Below are 16777 nucleotides of genomic sequence, written 5' to 3'. Positions count from 1 at the left end.
GAATCAAATGAATCGAGCAGTTCTGCCATATTGAGCCTTTCAAACTCAAATGAATTAAGTTGTTAAAAAGACATGACAATCAAACATTAGGTGCTCCAACAACCCGGTCAAACGGGCTGGAGATTAAATGTATTTTTCATTGGGCATGACAGCATTTTATTAGCCCAGTTTTTCTGTAGACTAACCGTCCGTCTGGAGCGCCTTGGGTTTGATCAAAATCAGGCTGTTTTTATGTTTTATGTGTCCAGAATTAATCATTTTAAATGTGAAACTCGACTGAAGGACACACTCTGAAACACACTAGCTTAAAAACAACCTAATGTGGGTTGTTTTCAGCCCAAGAGCTGGGTAAATATAGGACCGAAACACACGTTGGGTTCATTTTACCCAGCAAATTGAGTTATTTAACCCAGTATACTGGATTGATTGATTTTTCATTTTTTAATTCTCTAAACTTATAATACTCCACAACCACTCGTTTTCGTGATAATTCCTTTTTTAAATCATATTTTATATTGCATATTTTATATAGTTTTGAATATATATTTGCTCATTTAACAAAAATTAGAAGTAAAACATAAATATTTAGAAGTAATGGACCAGTCTCTGTTGTCTGCTTTCCACCGTTCAGCTGAGGAACTTCTAAGTAAGAACATATTAAGAAATGTTCTTTATATACTTTAATCTAATATGTATTTATATTCTGTATCTTTTTGAATAAAATCATAATGTTATGCAAGGCATCAGGCGTTTCCACCAGGCGAGAAGACACTACACTCGTTTTGGTGACTCACATCACACCCTGTATGTTGCTTTGCATAAAATTTAATGATATACAGAGCAATAACGAATAAATGGATACAAAAATCTGACCCATAATCTGTGGAACACAAAAATAACTCAACGCCTGGGTTGTTACGTCTGACCCAGGACCTGTGTTACACAAAAATAACTCAACGCCTGGGTTGTTACGTCTGACCCAGGATCTGTGTTACAAAAAAATAACTCAACACCTGGGTTGTTACGTCTGACCCAGGATCTGTGTTGCACAAAAATAACTCAACACCTGGGTTGTTACGTCTGACGCAGGACCTGTGTTACACAAAAATAACTCAACGCCTGGGTTGTTACGTCTGACCCAGGATCTGTGTTACAAAAAAATAACTCAACACCTGGGTTGTTACGTCTGACCCAGGATCTGTGTTGCACAAAAATAACTCAACACCTGGGTTGTTACGTCTGACGCAGGACCTGTGTTACACAAAAATGACTCAACGCCTGGGTTGTTACGTCTGACCCAAGATCTGTGTTACACAAAAATAACTCAACGCCTGGGTTGTTACGTCTGACCCAGGATCTGTGTTGCACAAAAATGACTCAACGCCTGGGTTGTTAAGTCTGACCCAGGATCTGTGTTACACAAAAATAACTCAACGCCTGGGTTGTTACGTCTGACCCAGGATCTGTGTTACACAAAAATAACTCAACGCCTGGGTTGTTACGTCTGACCCAGGATCTGTGTTACACAAAAATAACTCAACGCCTGGGTTGTTACGTCTGACCCAGGATCTGTGTTACACAAAAATAACTCAACGCCTGGGTTGTTACGTCTGACCCAGGATCTGTGTTACACAAAAATAACTCAACGCCTGGGTTGTTACATCTGACCCAGGACCTGTGTTACACAAAAACGACCCAAACACTGGGTTGCTACATCTGACCCAGGACCTGTGTTACACATAAATAACTCAATGCCTGGGTTGTTACGTCTGACCCAGGACCTGTGTTACACAAAAACGACCCAAACACTGGGTTGCTACATCTGACCCAGGATCTGTGTTACACAAAAACTACTTTTCTAGAGTGCAATAAGAGTGTATAAGTAAATTGATTTTCCTTAAATGAAGCATTTGTGCATTTTGCCGAAGCATTTATCTAAAGAAATACTTCAGATGAACAAATCCATGTGAAAAACACTAGCATGTAATCAATCGTTAATACACACCGTCTGCTTTCTGAATGAGCGATCAGTGACATGTTCACCTTCATCGATCGCCGAGGAAATTGTGGAGTTTACTTATGAAATGATCCGGTCTGAACTGTCGCCCGTCGTTCAGTTTCACTCGGGCGTTTGGCTGTCAGAGGAAGAGTGACGCACACTAACGTATTTCTGTCATTTCTAATGTTGTTTTGAAGAGCGACTGACCTTTCCAGCGCGGATCAGACAGCCTGTCCGGGAACATCTTCTTTCACACACGTCTGAGAGTCGAGTGTGTCTTCCTGACGTCCTTCCAGTGTATTATAGCACAAACACATCTATTCCTGATGTACAACACACTTATTTTTGGATATCTTTTATACCACAGATTAATACAGATACACATGCCAGTCAAAACGTCCGAGCAGAATCACAATTTACACAAAGACATGAAGCAGCCTGTGACCTATGACCTCAGGATCAGATGTGGCCACTGAACAGATATGAGGATTCTTAACATCAGTAACACTAATAAAATATAGTTTATTGTATTATCATCATTGCTGCTTTTAATAAATCTCTGTAGCCGTGCGCTTGATTTCACCAAAGTCCTCCCCTTTATTAAATTACTATATAGATCGACTCAAAGCAGCTTTACAGCGATAATTTTATCATGTTGATGATGTGACCTGCAGTGTTTTGATCCTTTTTGTATTTTTTTAGAATGAATTTAGCTTTTATGAGCTCATATTGAGTGAGACTGCGGGTTATTTGTACTTTTACACATTTATTTATCACACTGCAGAACTACTTAAATAACTTAATTTTTCTTTTTTTATGCTACTCTACATTAGATTACATTAAATAATAAATTATTTTTTCGGATTAAATTACAACCGAAAAATCATATGAAAATAAATCTTATTTATATTAAATGTTTAAATAAATTATAACATAAAATCCAAATTAAAATAAATTAATTTGGATGAAATATTACAATTAATTATGAATATAAATAAAATAATAAATTATAACCTAAAATATAGCTTAATTTAAATCAATAAAAATAAAATATTAGATTATAACCTAAAATATAAATTAGCATTTAAATAAATGTAAAACTTAATAAAATAATAATTTAAATTTTAATATTTAAATAAATTACAACCTAATATCTCAATTAAAATGGACTACAATTAAATAAATTTAAAAGGACATAAAAACTAATAACCTGTTATTCTAAATTAAATTATTTTTAATTCAATTAATATAATAGCGTATAACCAAAATTAATATTAAATTACATATTTAAATAAATTTTAACTATAATCTAAATTTAACTAATTTTAACTAAATGCATTTTTAAATAAATTATAACCTAAAATCAAATAAAAAAAATAAATAGCCTAAAAGAGGAGTGTGTGAAACAGATGTTAGTCACTCACGACGAGTAACTCGTACTGAAAATGAAAGCCAGATGTTCCTATAACTGTCAAGCGGCATTAATTATCGTCCGACTCGCGTCTTTTTTAAAGCTTTACTGTGCTCCTGACATATAATTGTAACTCATAAAAATATTAGTAAATACTCTGTAACTGGCCCGTTGGCTTAACCAGTGGTTTAGCATGAAATATGATGATGGATCATAAATAATCTGCTCAAATCTTTCTTTTGCGTTTTAAACGAAGAACATTAATGAAACGTTTTATGTTTAAATCGTCATTCACTTTTCATACTTGGAAATGATCTTTGTTTGTGCTGGTTTGAGAAATGATATTTGTGGGTGAAAGTTAAGTAGCTTATATTAAAATGAGTTTTCTTGGTGATTTATGAATGATAAGTGAAGGTTATGAAGTGGATTTTGATACCGTGTTGTTTGTATATTTATATCATAAGAGAAACATTTGATTCAGTTTGGGGTTCAATTCTCCAGACTGTATTTTAAAGAATGGCTCTGCATTATAATGTATATTTTGAATCCTGTCGGCATTTCAGTGCAACTCTTTTTGCGTGTTCGGAATAAATCGACCGCCGGCTCCTAATTACACGCCTGATTAAAATGCTCAGCGGTCGACTCCGTTTTAATGGCTAATGTTTATTCAAACGCTTTTATTCTGCTTTGCTAAATATATATATTTTTGGAAATATCTGTCCAAAAACAATAACATAATCAGAACATGTTCAAGGTCAGTGGCTCATGTTGCGGCGGAGAGACGCGCGGAATACTGAGTTTCTTAATTAGCAGTGGTGTTAATTGATAAATATTCCCCGCGGCACCATTTAGAGCGAGTGTGTGTGTGTGTGTGTGTGTGTGTGTGTGTGTGTTTGCACTCGCATGACTCATGGCAGACGAGGATAATGAGACACTCACCTCTACTTAACACTCACACACACTCACACACTCATTCTATCACAAACACACTCAAAATCTCACACACACTTAAATGCATCTTATCGTTGTGTGTGTGTGTGTGTGTGTGTGTGTTTGCACTCGCATGACTTGCGGCAGACAAGAATGAGACACACTGACCTCTACTTAACACTCACACACACTCATACTCTCTCTCTCTCTCACACACACACACACACACACACACTCATACTCTTTCTCTCTCTCTCACACACACACACACTCATACTCTCTCTCTCTCTCTTTCTCTCTCTCTCACACACACACACACACACACACACTCATACTCTCTCTCTCTCTTTCTCTCTCTCTCACACACACACACACACTCATACTCTCTCTCTCTCTCTCTCTTTCTCTCTCTCTCACACACACACACACACTCATACTCTCTCTCTCTCTCTCTCTTTCTCTCTCTCTCACACACACACACACTCACACAGACTCATACTCTCTCTCTCTCTCTCTCACACACACACACACACTCACTCACACACACTTAAATGCATCTCATCGTTGTGTGTGTGTGTTTGTATGAGAAGTCGATCCTGAACAATCTATATGAGACATGTATGGCATCAGTTAATTGTCTGTCCTGTTTAGCGTATAAACTTGAACTAGAAATCAATGTTTGTTTGGGTTTGGTTTTGCATTTTCAAACCCCGAGAAACGAATGTTTTATTTGTGTGGTTTTTAGCTTTGAGCTCATATATATGCTAATGCACTCCTAAGAGTGAAAGGATATTGATTACATCATATTGCTCTCAAGGCTTATCGTCCAATCAGATTCTCTCTAGAATGAGATTGTTCCTCATTTTAATAGAGAGCCTAAGCCCCGCCCCTCCGCTTCCGGCTCATTGGACCTTATTTCGGAAAAAATATGTGAGCTAGTCAATGGTGAGAGACAACTTATCTTTTTATACCGTCTGAACTGCGCCCTCAATTACACATATGATGTTTGTCAATTTAAAAGATAATTCTGAAAGTCAAAAACGTCGGCGTTTGCCATAAAACAGAAGACTAACATTTAGTTTTATGTAAAAATCGCTCTATGAACTACATCTCCCAGGAAGCGAAACATTGAGCGAGATCCGCTGCTCGTGTGTGTGCAGTCTGGGACAAAACACTCGTTTATAAACACGATTATAACGTAAGACTGTAGAAACAATGACAGACGTTAGCCTCAGTAAAGTTAGCTTCATTCATTGAGAGAAAATATGCGCCTTTGGGATTTGTAGTCTTTGTAATTACGTATTTTCACAGTCAACGGTTTCACGACTTTCTTGACTTTAAAATGTATCTTTTAAATTGACAAACATCATATGTGTAATTCAGGGCACAATTCAAACCAGATCAAAATATTTGTTGTCTCTCGCCATTGACTACCATTCAATATTTTTCCGAAACGGTGGTCGACCGGAAGGGGCGGGGCTTAGGCTCTCTATAGACGAATCCGACGAGCGTTCTTGTGTAGGCTGCCATCTTGTGGCGACGCCATTACTGAGCTGTTACACCGGCATAGACATATGCACCGGTATGTAAACAAACCTCGGAGATAAGGTGATAACGCACCCTCGATGACAGCTACAGCCAGGCAGACTTGTTGGGTTGATGATGTTAGACATTGGCCTCCAGTCACAGATGAAGGTACAAACGATCTTACAGATTATTTATGAAAATAGCTTGGCAAGCTAGCTAGGCTAACGTTTGCTACCGAGGAAACTAAAAAAAGATCTGTCCATTTGGCAACAATAAATAAATAAATAAATCAAATCAAATAAACAATTTCATGTTTCTCTTTTGTGTCCATTATTTATCTCATTTTTACATAGCAACGGGCATGGGTAAGGTAACGTTACAGCTGGAAAGTATACATAATAACGACCAACTAACGTTACTGTTTTTAAACCATGGAAAGAGGTCAATATAACAGCAGGAGAACAATTATGTCACATAACGTTACATTTAGCTCAGGAAAGCCATTTAATGATCATAGCATGTAAATTGAATAGAAAAAATAACAAGAGAGGAGATTTTGTTGATCACTATATCACACATTTATTATATTTTTTTACTTATGTCATTAAATAATTGTTATTATACGCGAATGTCCACGTCTTGTACTCGCCCAGGAAATCTGTAAACCGTACGGCTCCAGACAGGGGCAGTCGACCCGGGGTATTCACAAGTTTTCTCTTCAAAATTGAAATTTTACTGCCACCATTGAAACAATTTATAACGGAAACTGTTTACCCACTCGACATTATACAAGGGCTAACGTTGTAACGTTAGTGACAGTCGTAAATCGCGAGCTGTTTATTCCAGTGGACGCAAGTTGCAACTAAAACAATAGGAGGCAATGGCGCAACGCTACCCAGCAACAGCTCAGTAATGGCGCCCGCTTACTTCCGGTAGTTTCGCCGGATTCGTCTATACCAGCAGATCTCAGAGCAGAAGCAGCAAGGAGAACATGCTGTCAAATCCATTAATCCTGATTAATCACATGATGTATTTTTATTAGTTTATAATATGTGTGTGTGTGTGTGTGTACTCAGTAGTAGTCAGTGGTCATGTGACCGTTCGAGTTGTAATGACTCTATCCGAGGAGCTGTTTACCTGAGCGGGTCATTATAGGTTCGTCGGACTCTCCTCATCAGTCTTGTAAACGACACTGGCTTGTTCAGCATGTAAAGACCTGCATCTCTCAAACACAATTACCCTGATGGATGAGCGTCCCGCTGACCTGCGCACACACTCGCCTCCATCCATCTCAGTGATGAAGCACGCCGAATTACACCCCACTGTCTTTATCAGTTCCCACCTCCCATAATGCCCCTCTTCATGGTGGGCGGCAAACGGAGGATTTGAGCCGAAATGGCGGATCAGCACTTATAGGCTGAGTAAATTGCCTGTTAGAACGCTAAAGTAATGAGAATGAATCGGCCCCGTCGCCCGATTCTGAAATCTATTCCTCTCGGACAGGAAGACGCATCATCACAGGAGCCGTTACCGAGTCTCGATGCGTCTCGTGTGCGATATTCAGTGTCTGCTCTCGTAACGAGGAGCGAGGCGACACGTTTACTGCCGTTCTGCGACGGACTTACTGTCTTACTTTACGAACACCGAGGGGAGGCTGGCGCTGTCTCGAGCTCTTACAGTCTTAAAGGGACAGTTCACCCAAACTCTGTCAGTAATCACTCTCCCTCATGTTGTTCAACCCCGTCAAGATTAAGAACTACTTAAATAACTTAATTTTTCTTTTTTTATGCTACTCTACATTACATTACATTAAATAATAAATAATTTTTGTCAGATTAAATTACAACCGAAAAATCATATGAAAATAAATTTTATTTATACTAAATATTTAAATAAATTATAACATAAAATCTAAATTAAAATAAATTAATTTGGATGAAATATTAAAATTAATTATGACTATAAATAAAATAATAAATTATAACCTAAAATATAACTTGATTTGAATCAATAAAAATAAAATATTAGATTATAACCTAAAATATAAATTAGCATTTAAATAAATTTAAAACTTAAAATATAAATAAAATAATAATTGAAATTTTAATATTTAAATAAATTACAACCTAATATCTCAACTAAAATGGACTACAATTAAATAAATTTAAAAGGATATAAAAACTTATAACCTCTTATTCTAAATTAAATTATTTTGAATTAAATTAATATAATAGCGTATAACAAAAATTAATATTAAATTACATATTTTAACTATAATCTAAATTTAATTAATTTTAACTAAATGCATTTTTAAATAAACGAACACCGAGGGGAGGCTGGCGCTGTCTCGAGCTCTTACAGTCTTAAAGGGACAGTTCACCCAAACTCTGTCAGTAATCACTCTCCCTCATGTTGTTCAACCCCGTCAAGATTAAGAACTACTTAAATAACTTAATTTTTCTTTTTTTATGCTACTCTACATTACATTACATTAAATAATAAATAATTTTTGTCAGATTAAATTACAACCGAAAAATCATATGAAAATAAATTTTATTTATACTAAATATTTAAATAAATTATAACATAAAATCTAAATTAAAATAAATTAATTTGGATGAAATATTAAAATTAATTATGACTATAAATAAAATAATAAATTATAACCTAAAATATAACTTGATTTGAATCAATAAAAATAAAATATTAGATTATAACCTAAAATATAAATTAGCATTTAAATAAATTTAAAACTTAAAATATAAATAAAATAATAATTGAAATTTTAATATTTAAATAAATTACAACCTAATATCTCAACTAAAATGGACTACAATTAAATAAATTTAAAAGGATATAAAAACTTATAACCTCTTATTCTAAATTAAATTATTTTGAATTAAATTAATATAATAGCGTATAACAAAAATTAATATTAAATTACATATTTTAACTATAATCTAAATTTAATTAATTTTAACTAAATGCATTTTTAAATAAACGAACACCGAGGGGAGGCTGGCGCTGTCTCGAGCTCTTACAGTCTTAAAGGGACAGTTCACCCAAACTCTGTCAGTAATCACTCTCCCTCATGTTGTTCAACCCCGTCAAGATTAAGAACTACTTAAATAACTTAATTTTTCTTTTTTTATGCTACTCTACATTACATTACATTAAATAATAAATAATTTTTGTCAGATTAAATTACAACCGAAAAATCATATGAAAATAAATTTTATTTATACTAAATATTTAAATAAATTATAACATAAAATCTAAATTAAAATAAATTAATTTGGATGAAATATTAAAATTAATTATGACTATAAATAAAATAATAAATTATAACCTAAAATATAACTTGATTTGAATCAATAAAAATAAAATATTAGATTATAACCTAAAATATAAATTAGCATTTAAATAAATTTAAAACTTAAAATATAAATAAAATAATAATTGAAATTTTAATATTTAAATAAATTACAACCTAATATCTCAACTAAAATGGACTACAATTAAATAAATTTAAAAGGATATAAAAACTTATAACCTCTTATTCTAAATTAAATTATTTTGAATTAAATTAATATAATAGCGTATAACAAAAATTAATATTAAATTACATATTTTAACTATAATCTAAATTTAATTAATTTTAACTAAATGCATTTTTAAATAAACGAACACCGAGGGGAGGCTGGCGCTGTCTCGAGCTCTTACAGTCTTAAAGGGACAGTTCACCCAAACGCTGTCAGTAATCACTCTCCCTCATGTTGTTCAACCTCGTCGTGTCTTCGTTCATCTTCCGAACACAAATGAAAATATTAGTAATTGAATATGAGAGCTGGATCACTGGATTGAATCAATGAATGAATCAATGAATGAATCGAAAGAGAGCAAGAAAGAGACATCTGTGAATATGCGAGTTGTTAATGGTAGAAACAATTAGTAAATGTTCCACAGTTTAACTCCGTAAATAGACAAACACATTTGTTTTTGTTTTGTCTTCCTCTGATATGAGAGCCAATATATTTTGTAAAACCATACGCAGAACTCTCTGCTGAGCTTTCCACATACTCTTCAAATCTAAATCTTCAAATTAACCAAATCTAGTTTGTTTGTCATTCATTCAGTATTTCTGTTTGTAGTAATTAATTCACTCATTTATTCATACAACCTTTTATTTTCACGACCAACACATTTACCTTTAAAGGGATACTCCACTTTTTTTTGGAAATAGGCTCATTTTACTACTCCCTTTTTACCGTTTTACCATTTTCGAATCCATTCAGCCGATTTTCTGATATTTAGAAGAATATCAGTAACCAGACAGTTTCTACACTGTAAAAAATATTTTCAAGATTTGTTATCACAACATATTTTCTTTTGTCAAATCAACTTTATTATAATTTATTTAGTTGAGATAACTTATTATTTTGAGTTTCTAATGGTTAAATTAATCACCTTCACTTGACTTTTTTCCAGTTCAATCAACTTAAAATTTTAAGGCAACCAGGTTACTTACTTTTTTAAGTTAAATCAACAATATTTTTTTACAGTGTGGTAATCACCACATTTTTTTTCTTTTGTCAAATCAACTTAAATAATTTATTTAGTTCAGATAACATATAATTTTGAGTTTATGATGATTAAATTAATCTCCTTCATTGTATTAACTCACTTTTTTCAGTTCAATCAACTTAAAATTTTAAGGCAACCAGGTTACTTACTTTTTTTAAGTTAAACCATCAATATTTGTTTTACAGTGTAGTCTCATTGACTTCCATAGTATATTTTTTTCCTGAGACTTGAAACTGTCTGGTTACTGATATTCTCCTAAATATCCCTTTAAATCTCGTTTAAGAGTATCCCTTTGAATCTCACTATTGTAATGGATAATTTACTTGTTTATATGTCCATTCGTTTATTCATCCATTTGTTTATTAATGTATACAATATAGTGTGTTCATTTATTTATGCTGATGGAAAATTGTACAACAATATATTATTAAAAACAAAGAAAGTCAATAATGTGTCCTGATAATAATGCACACTATGATTTCTCGTCGTTATGTTTCGATTTTCTTCAGTGTAAAGTATGACTTGGACATGTTTCCATTCAAACAAATGATCATTGTCATCATGGAGGAATTTTGATGAGATGGAGGAGTGTAGCGGTGTGAGTTATTGCTCCGGCCGCTTGGACACGCTGAATATTGGCCGGCGTTTATTCACGTCTGTTTCTGAACTCACTTCATGTTCCAAAACATTAAAACCAGAAGTGGCTCTGATCCACATTACTGACTGACCACTGCGGCCTTATGAGGTCACTCAGTTAAAGTTACTCTCATTCATTCATTTGTATTTATTTCTTTATTTCTTCATTTCTTCATTCTTTGATTGATTGATTCATTCATTCATTCCTTCATTTCCAAATGAATAAATGAATCGAATGAATGAATTAAAATCAATACAAAAAGAATTAATAAATACAAATGAATGAATGAGAATAACTTTAATCGATTAAAAGTTGATCGATTTATTGATTCATTCATTCACTGATTCATTCATGAATGAATGAATCGAATGAATGAATGAATTAATCAATGAATGAATCAGTGAATGAATGAATCAATAAATCGATTAACTCAGTTAAAGTTATTCTCATTCATTCATTTGTATTTATTTCTTCATTTCTTCATTCTTTTTGTATTGATTGATTGATTGATTCATTCATTCATTCATTCCTTCATTTTCCAAATGATTAAATGAATCGAATGAATGAATTAAAATCAATACAAAAAGAATTAATAAATGAAGAAATAAATACAAATGAATGAATGAGAATAACTTTAACCGAGTTAATCGATTTATTGATTCATTCATTCACTGATTCATTCATTCATTTGGAAAATGAATGAATGAATCGAATGAATTAATCAATGAATGAATCAGTGAATGAATGAATCAATAAATCGACCAATGAATGAGTGAATCAATGAATGGATCAATGAATGAATCAAATAAATGAATCAAAGAAAGAAAGAAAGGTCCATGAATATGTTTGGGTCTTTGCTTAGTGAGTTGGTAATGGTAGAAACAATTTGTAATAAATATTTTTAATATTTTTAAAAATAAGTTTTAATCTCATGGTGATTTGTTTTTTTCCTCTCTTTCTTTCTTTTTTTTTTTAAATATATAGTTTTATCTGGTTAAATAAAGGGCGAATAAAAATAAATAATAAATAAATGTGACGAGGACGAGCTGGGTTTGTGAAGTCCCGGGTCTCGATAGATATTCACAGTGTTTCAAAGCGTTTTTACAGAGATAACAGGACAATAATGTAATAAAGTTTCTAGATGGAAATAGCATCACAGTCCAGTTTAGGGTTGGTGATGTCACTAACCCGGGAGGTAAGTTCACGGGGGCGGGGCTATGTAAATTTGAGGGTTAGTGATGTCACTATCCCGGGACGAAGCTCGTGTAGTTCTACCAGCCGTCTGTTGTAGTCCTTAAAAAGCGATTTCTGTTAAAGCAAATCTCTTCATTCACTTTAAACTTTGAGTGTTGTAACTTTGCAGATGTTGTTTATGCTCAAACAGCAACATTACACACTCACTACTGTTAGAAAAGTGAATCATAATCAACGCCCCCTTTAAGTAAGTTCAGACAGTGACGCTTCATTTTTGTGGTAAAAAGTTCATATATATATATATATATATGAGAAAACAGTGATGTCATCGTCCAGCTGATGTATAATAGTGTCAATGCAGGCAGATCAATAATATTGTTGAATATGAAGTGAAATGTAAAGTGTTATTCCTGATGGATGAGTGTCGTGGCAGAGGTCAGCGAGATACAGATGCAGGAACCCTGACGTCAGCGTTGCAGGCCTGAGAACGAGTCGAGACCTGACGGACACTCTGTGTTTGAGATAAACGAGTGTAATTCCTCACCCAGACTTCTCCGTGAGTGTGTGTGTGTGTGTGTGTGAGAGAGAGAGAGAGTTCTCCATCTTACTCGGATTCGCCCGATGACCTTTAACACAGAAGTTAGCCAACCCGCATGATGTATCCGTGCGGAAGTAATCTGTTCTCCACATCTCTCAGTGTGTGTGTGTGTGTAAGGGCTTTACAGACTGTGCCAGCAAAGCTCTGCCAGAATAATCCTTTTTAAGTCCCAAGTTAAATGTTATGGGCAGCGGCTGACCTCTGACCTCTGACCCGAGACCGGCCGGCCCGCTGAAATTATCCTCCACTTATTAAATTTGTTCTGCTACTAGATTTGATTTGCTTCCGATTGTTGATTTGATTGTTGGGGGGATTTGATTTAATGCATCTTGTTTTTGCATAAGGTCAGAGGTCAAAGTGAGGACACTAACTTGATTGGATGTGAGATTGAAAGAAAAGTTTTAAATCAGTTTAATAATTCAGTGCAATGTTGTATATTATAATATAATACAATACATTATGGCCCTGTATTACTATATTACTGAACTTTTTTTTTTCCATGATGTAATTGCAATTTATAAATATTGATTAGGGCTGTGCAAAAATTAATTGCGATTAATCGCATCCAAAATAACAGTCTGTGTTTACATAATATATTTGTGTGTGCTGTATATAATTATTTTGAATATATAAATACACACACATGCATGTATATATTTAAGAAAATGTGTTATTCATATATAAAATATTTATATTTATATAATATAGATTATATATTTATACATATATACAGAATTTAAGCGCAAATAATCCTTAAATATATACATGCATGCATAGGTATTTATATACACAAAATAATTATATACAGCACACACAAATATATTATGTAAACACAGACTTTTATTTTGGATGCGATTAATCGCAATTAATTTTTGCACAGCCCAATATTGATATATGACTAAAAATTTATGAATAGGTTTAATTCATCTCAATTATTATGTTATATTATATTATTAATAAATACATATTATAATATTGCAATTAGAATATATGTATTATAACTTAAAGTACTTAATTAATGTTCTTAATCTTATACGTAGTCATCAGTGCACTTTATTATAAATCTTTTCATTGAAATAATAATATTTTGCTGCTTCTGAAATGATTTTCCTTTTTAGTTGCTGTAAATCAAGGATGATCATCATGGTAAAATATATCAATAATATCATAGTTTCATGTTTTTTTAATCAATACATCAAATGACCCTTGTTCATTTCTACTTAGCTTTTTTGTGTTGTTTTAGTTATTATTCATCTGATATTTATATATTTTTAATTTGAGCTTTATTTCCGTTAGGCAAAACAATTTTTAATCGTTTTAGTCAACAATAAATCCACGAATTCAATTCAAATTCAATTTTTTTCAATTCAACAACTCACAGATAATTTTCCACAGTACAGAAAAAAAAATGTGTACGTAATAACCGAAAAAGATTATTATGCCAACCCTTGATACATAATTATTTATTTATGTAATTATTTATCACCTTCACCTTTATCTTTTATAGAGTTTTAATTCCTTATAACAGTTATTCCACAGGTTTACCCGTCTCACAGATATACATGTTAATGATATACACACACATGTGATGATGTACTGTGTGCCTGATGTCCAGGTGTGTGTTAGACATGTCAGTGTATGATGTCTGATGTGTGTGTGTTCCAGGTGACGGACAGATCCGTGCAGGCGTTCGCGGAGAACTGTCCCGAGCTGCAGTTCGTGGGGTTCATGGGCTGTTCGGTCACGTCTCTGGGGGTCATTCACCTCACCAGGGTAAGACACATATCATATCACATATAATATATCATGTCATTTTTCAAATATCTTAATACATTGTTAAATATTTATTATTTATTAAATAATAAATTATTTAATAATATATTAACTCTCTCTCTCTCTCTCTCTCTATATATATATATATATATATATATATTAATGGACTTTAAGTTTATAATATTTACAATATTGCAATTGCAGAATATATATATATATATATATATATATATATATATATATTGTAATTGCAGTATTATAAATATTTTTTTATTAATTTTAATTATATTATATCATATTATTAATTAGGGATGGGCAACGATTAATCGCAATTAATCGCATCCAAAATAAAAGTTTGTGTTTACATAATATATGTGTGTGTACTGTGTATAATTCATTTGTATATATAAATATACACACACATGCATGTATATATTTAAGATAAATTTGTTATTAATATATCAAATATTTATATTTATAGATAATATTAATTGTGAATAAATATATATAAAATCTATACATGCACATATTTCTTTTGTGTGTGTATTTATATATACAAATTAATTATACACACTACACAAACATATATTATGTAAACACAAACTTTTATTTTGGATGCGATTAATCGCGATTAATCGTTGCCCATCCCTAAGAATATTGCAATTTATGTTATAGTATATAATATTATTATTACTATATGTTCTTAATCTGACTGTCATTAGTGCACTTTATTATGAAGAGTGTGTTGAATCTCTGGAGCGACTCACCTGACGGATGACTTCGCACATTCAAGTTATTTTTATTTTGCCTTCACTTTTAAATCTCATTAATGTGTAATGAGGTGAATCATAAAATGTTGAAGATCCAACACACCCTGCTGTTTGCACATTAGCATGCTAATGAGAGAACACTATCTTCAACACACCGGCACCGCTGTAATTGTGCCTGCATGCAAATTATTAGGTAATGATATTTGATTTTTGGCCTAATTTTTCCTTGCGTGATCGCTGGCGTCTTCTGCAGAAACAACTAGGACTTCGGCATCCTAAAACGGTGTCAAATCAGATCTGAGAATCTGTCAAATGATTTGATCTTAGTTCAGTTCAGTGTAGTGAATCGCTTTGTTTTCAGGTCGTTAAAAAGTGCGATTTATTTTTCATTTAATTCAGTCAAATGTGTTCTTTAGGAACATGTGAATCAGTGTTTTACTTCCAAACTTCTGTTTTTAGAACTGAAATATGTATGAGTGCTAGTTAACAAATGAACACTTCTGATCGTTTAAAAGATTCAGTTCAAAAGAGTCATTTGTTTTCACTGTGATAATGAACGTGTTATTTGCACATCGTTTAGCAAGATTCAGTTCAAATGAGTCGTTTGTGTTCGCTGTGATAATGAATGTCATTTGCAGATCATTTAACAAGATTCAGTTCAAATGAGTCGTTTGTGTTCGCTGTGATAATGAACGTGTCATTTGAACATCGTTTAACAAGATTCAGTTCAAAGGAGTCATTTGTGTTCGCTGTAATAATCGCTGTGATAATTAATTAACGTGTCATTTGTGTTTGCTGTGATAATGAATGCCATTTGCACATTGTTTAAAAAGATTCAGTTCGAAGTGTTCGCTGTGATAATGAATGTCATTTGCACATTGTTTAAAAAGATTCAGTTCGAAGGAGTCATTTGTCTTCGCTGAGATAACAAGATTCAGTACAAAAGAGTTATTTGTGTTCGCGGTGAAAATTAACATATCATTTGCACATCGTTTAAAAAGATTCAATTCAAAGGAATCATTTGTGTTCGCTGTGATAATGAACGTGTCATTTGCCAATCGTTTAACAAGATTCAGTTCAAAATGAGTCATTTGTGTTCGCTGTGTGATAATGAATGCCATTTACACATTGTTTAAAAAGATTAAGTTCGAAGGAGTCATTTGTGTTCACTGTGATAATGAATGTCATTTGCACATTGTTTAAAAAGATTCAGTTCAAATGAGTCATTCGTGTTCGCTGAGATAACAAGATTCAGTACAAAGGAGTCATTTGTGTTCGTTGTGATAATGAACGTGTCATTTGCCCATCGTTTAACAAGATTCAGTTCAAAGGAATCATTTGTGTTCGCTGTGAT

The 16777-nt window shown here is 32.8% G+C and overlaps 1 protein-coding gene across 3 annotated transcripts in view; it reads left to right on the top strand.

The window, feature by feature from the left end:
- fbxl17 (F-box and leucine rich repeat protein 17) overlaps positions 1-16777 on the top strand; it is a 202164-nt gene that overhangs the window by 69504 nt on the left and 115883 nt on the right. For all 3 annotated transcript variants that reach the window (XM_089119919.1, XM_089119920.1, XM_089119921.1), the window contains exon 6: positions 14546-14653. In XM_089119919.1, the coding sequence (XP_088976045.1) occupies positions 14546-14653 (108 nt within the window). The remainder of the gene's footprint in view (positions 1-14545; positions 14654-16777) is intronic.

This window comes from Pimephales promelas, chromosome 14 (genome assembly GCF_988280905.1).
Source record: "Pimephales promelas chromosome 14, fPimPro1.hap1.1, whole genome shotgun sequence".
NCBI classification, from domain to species: domain Eukaryota; kingdom Metazoa; phylum Chordata; class Actinopteri; order Cypriniformes; family Leuciscidae; genus Pimephales; species Pimephales promelas.
This window is presented reverse-complemented; position numbering and strand designations above follow the sequence as displayed.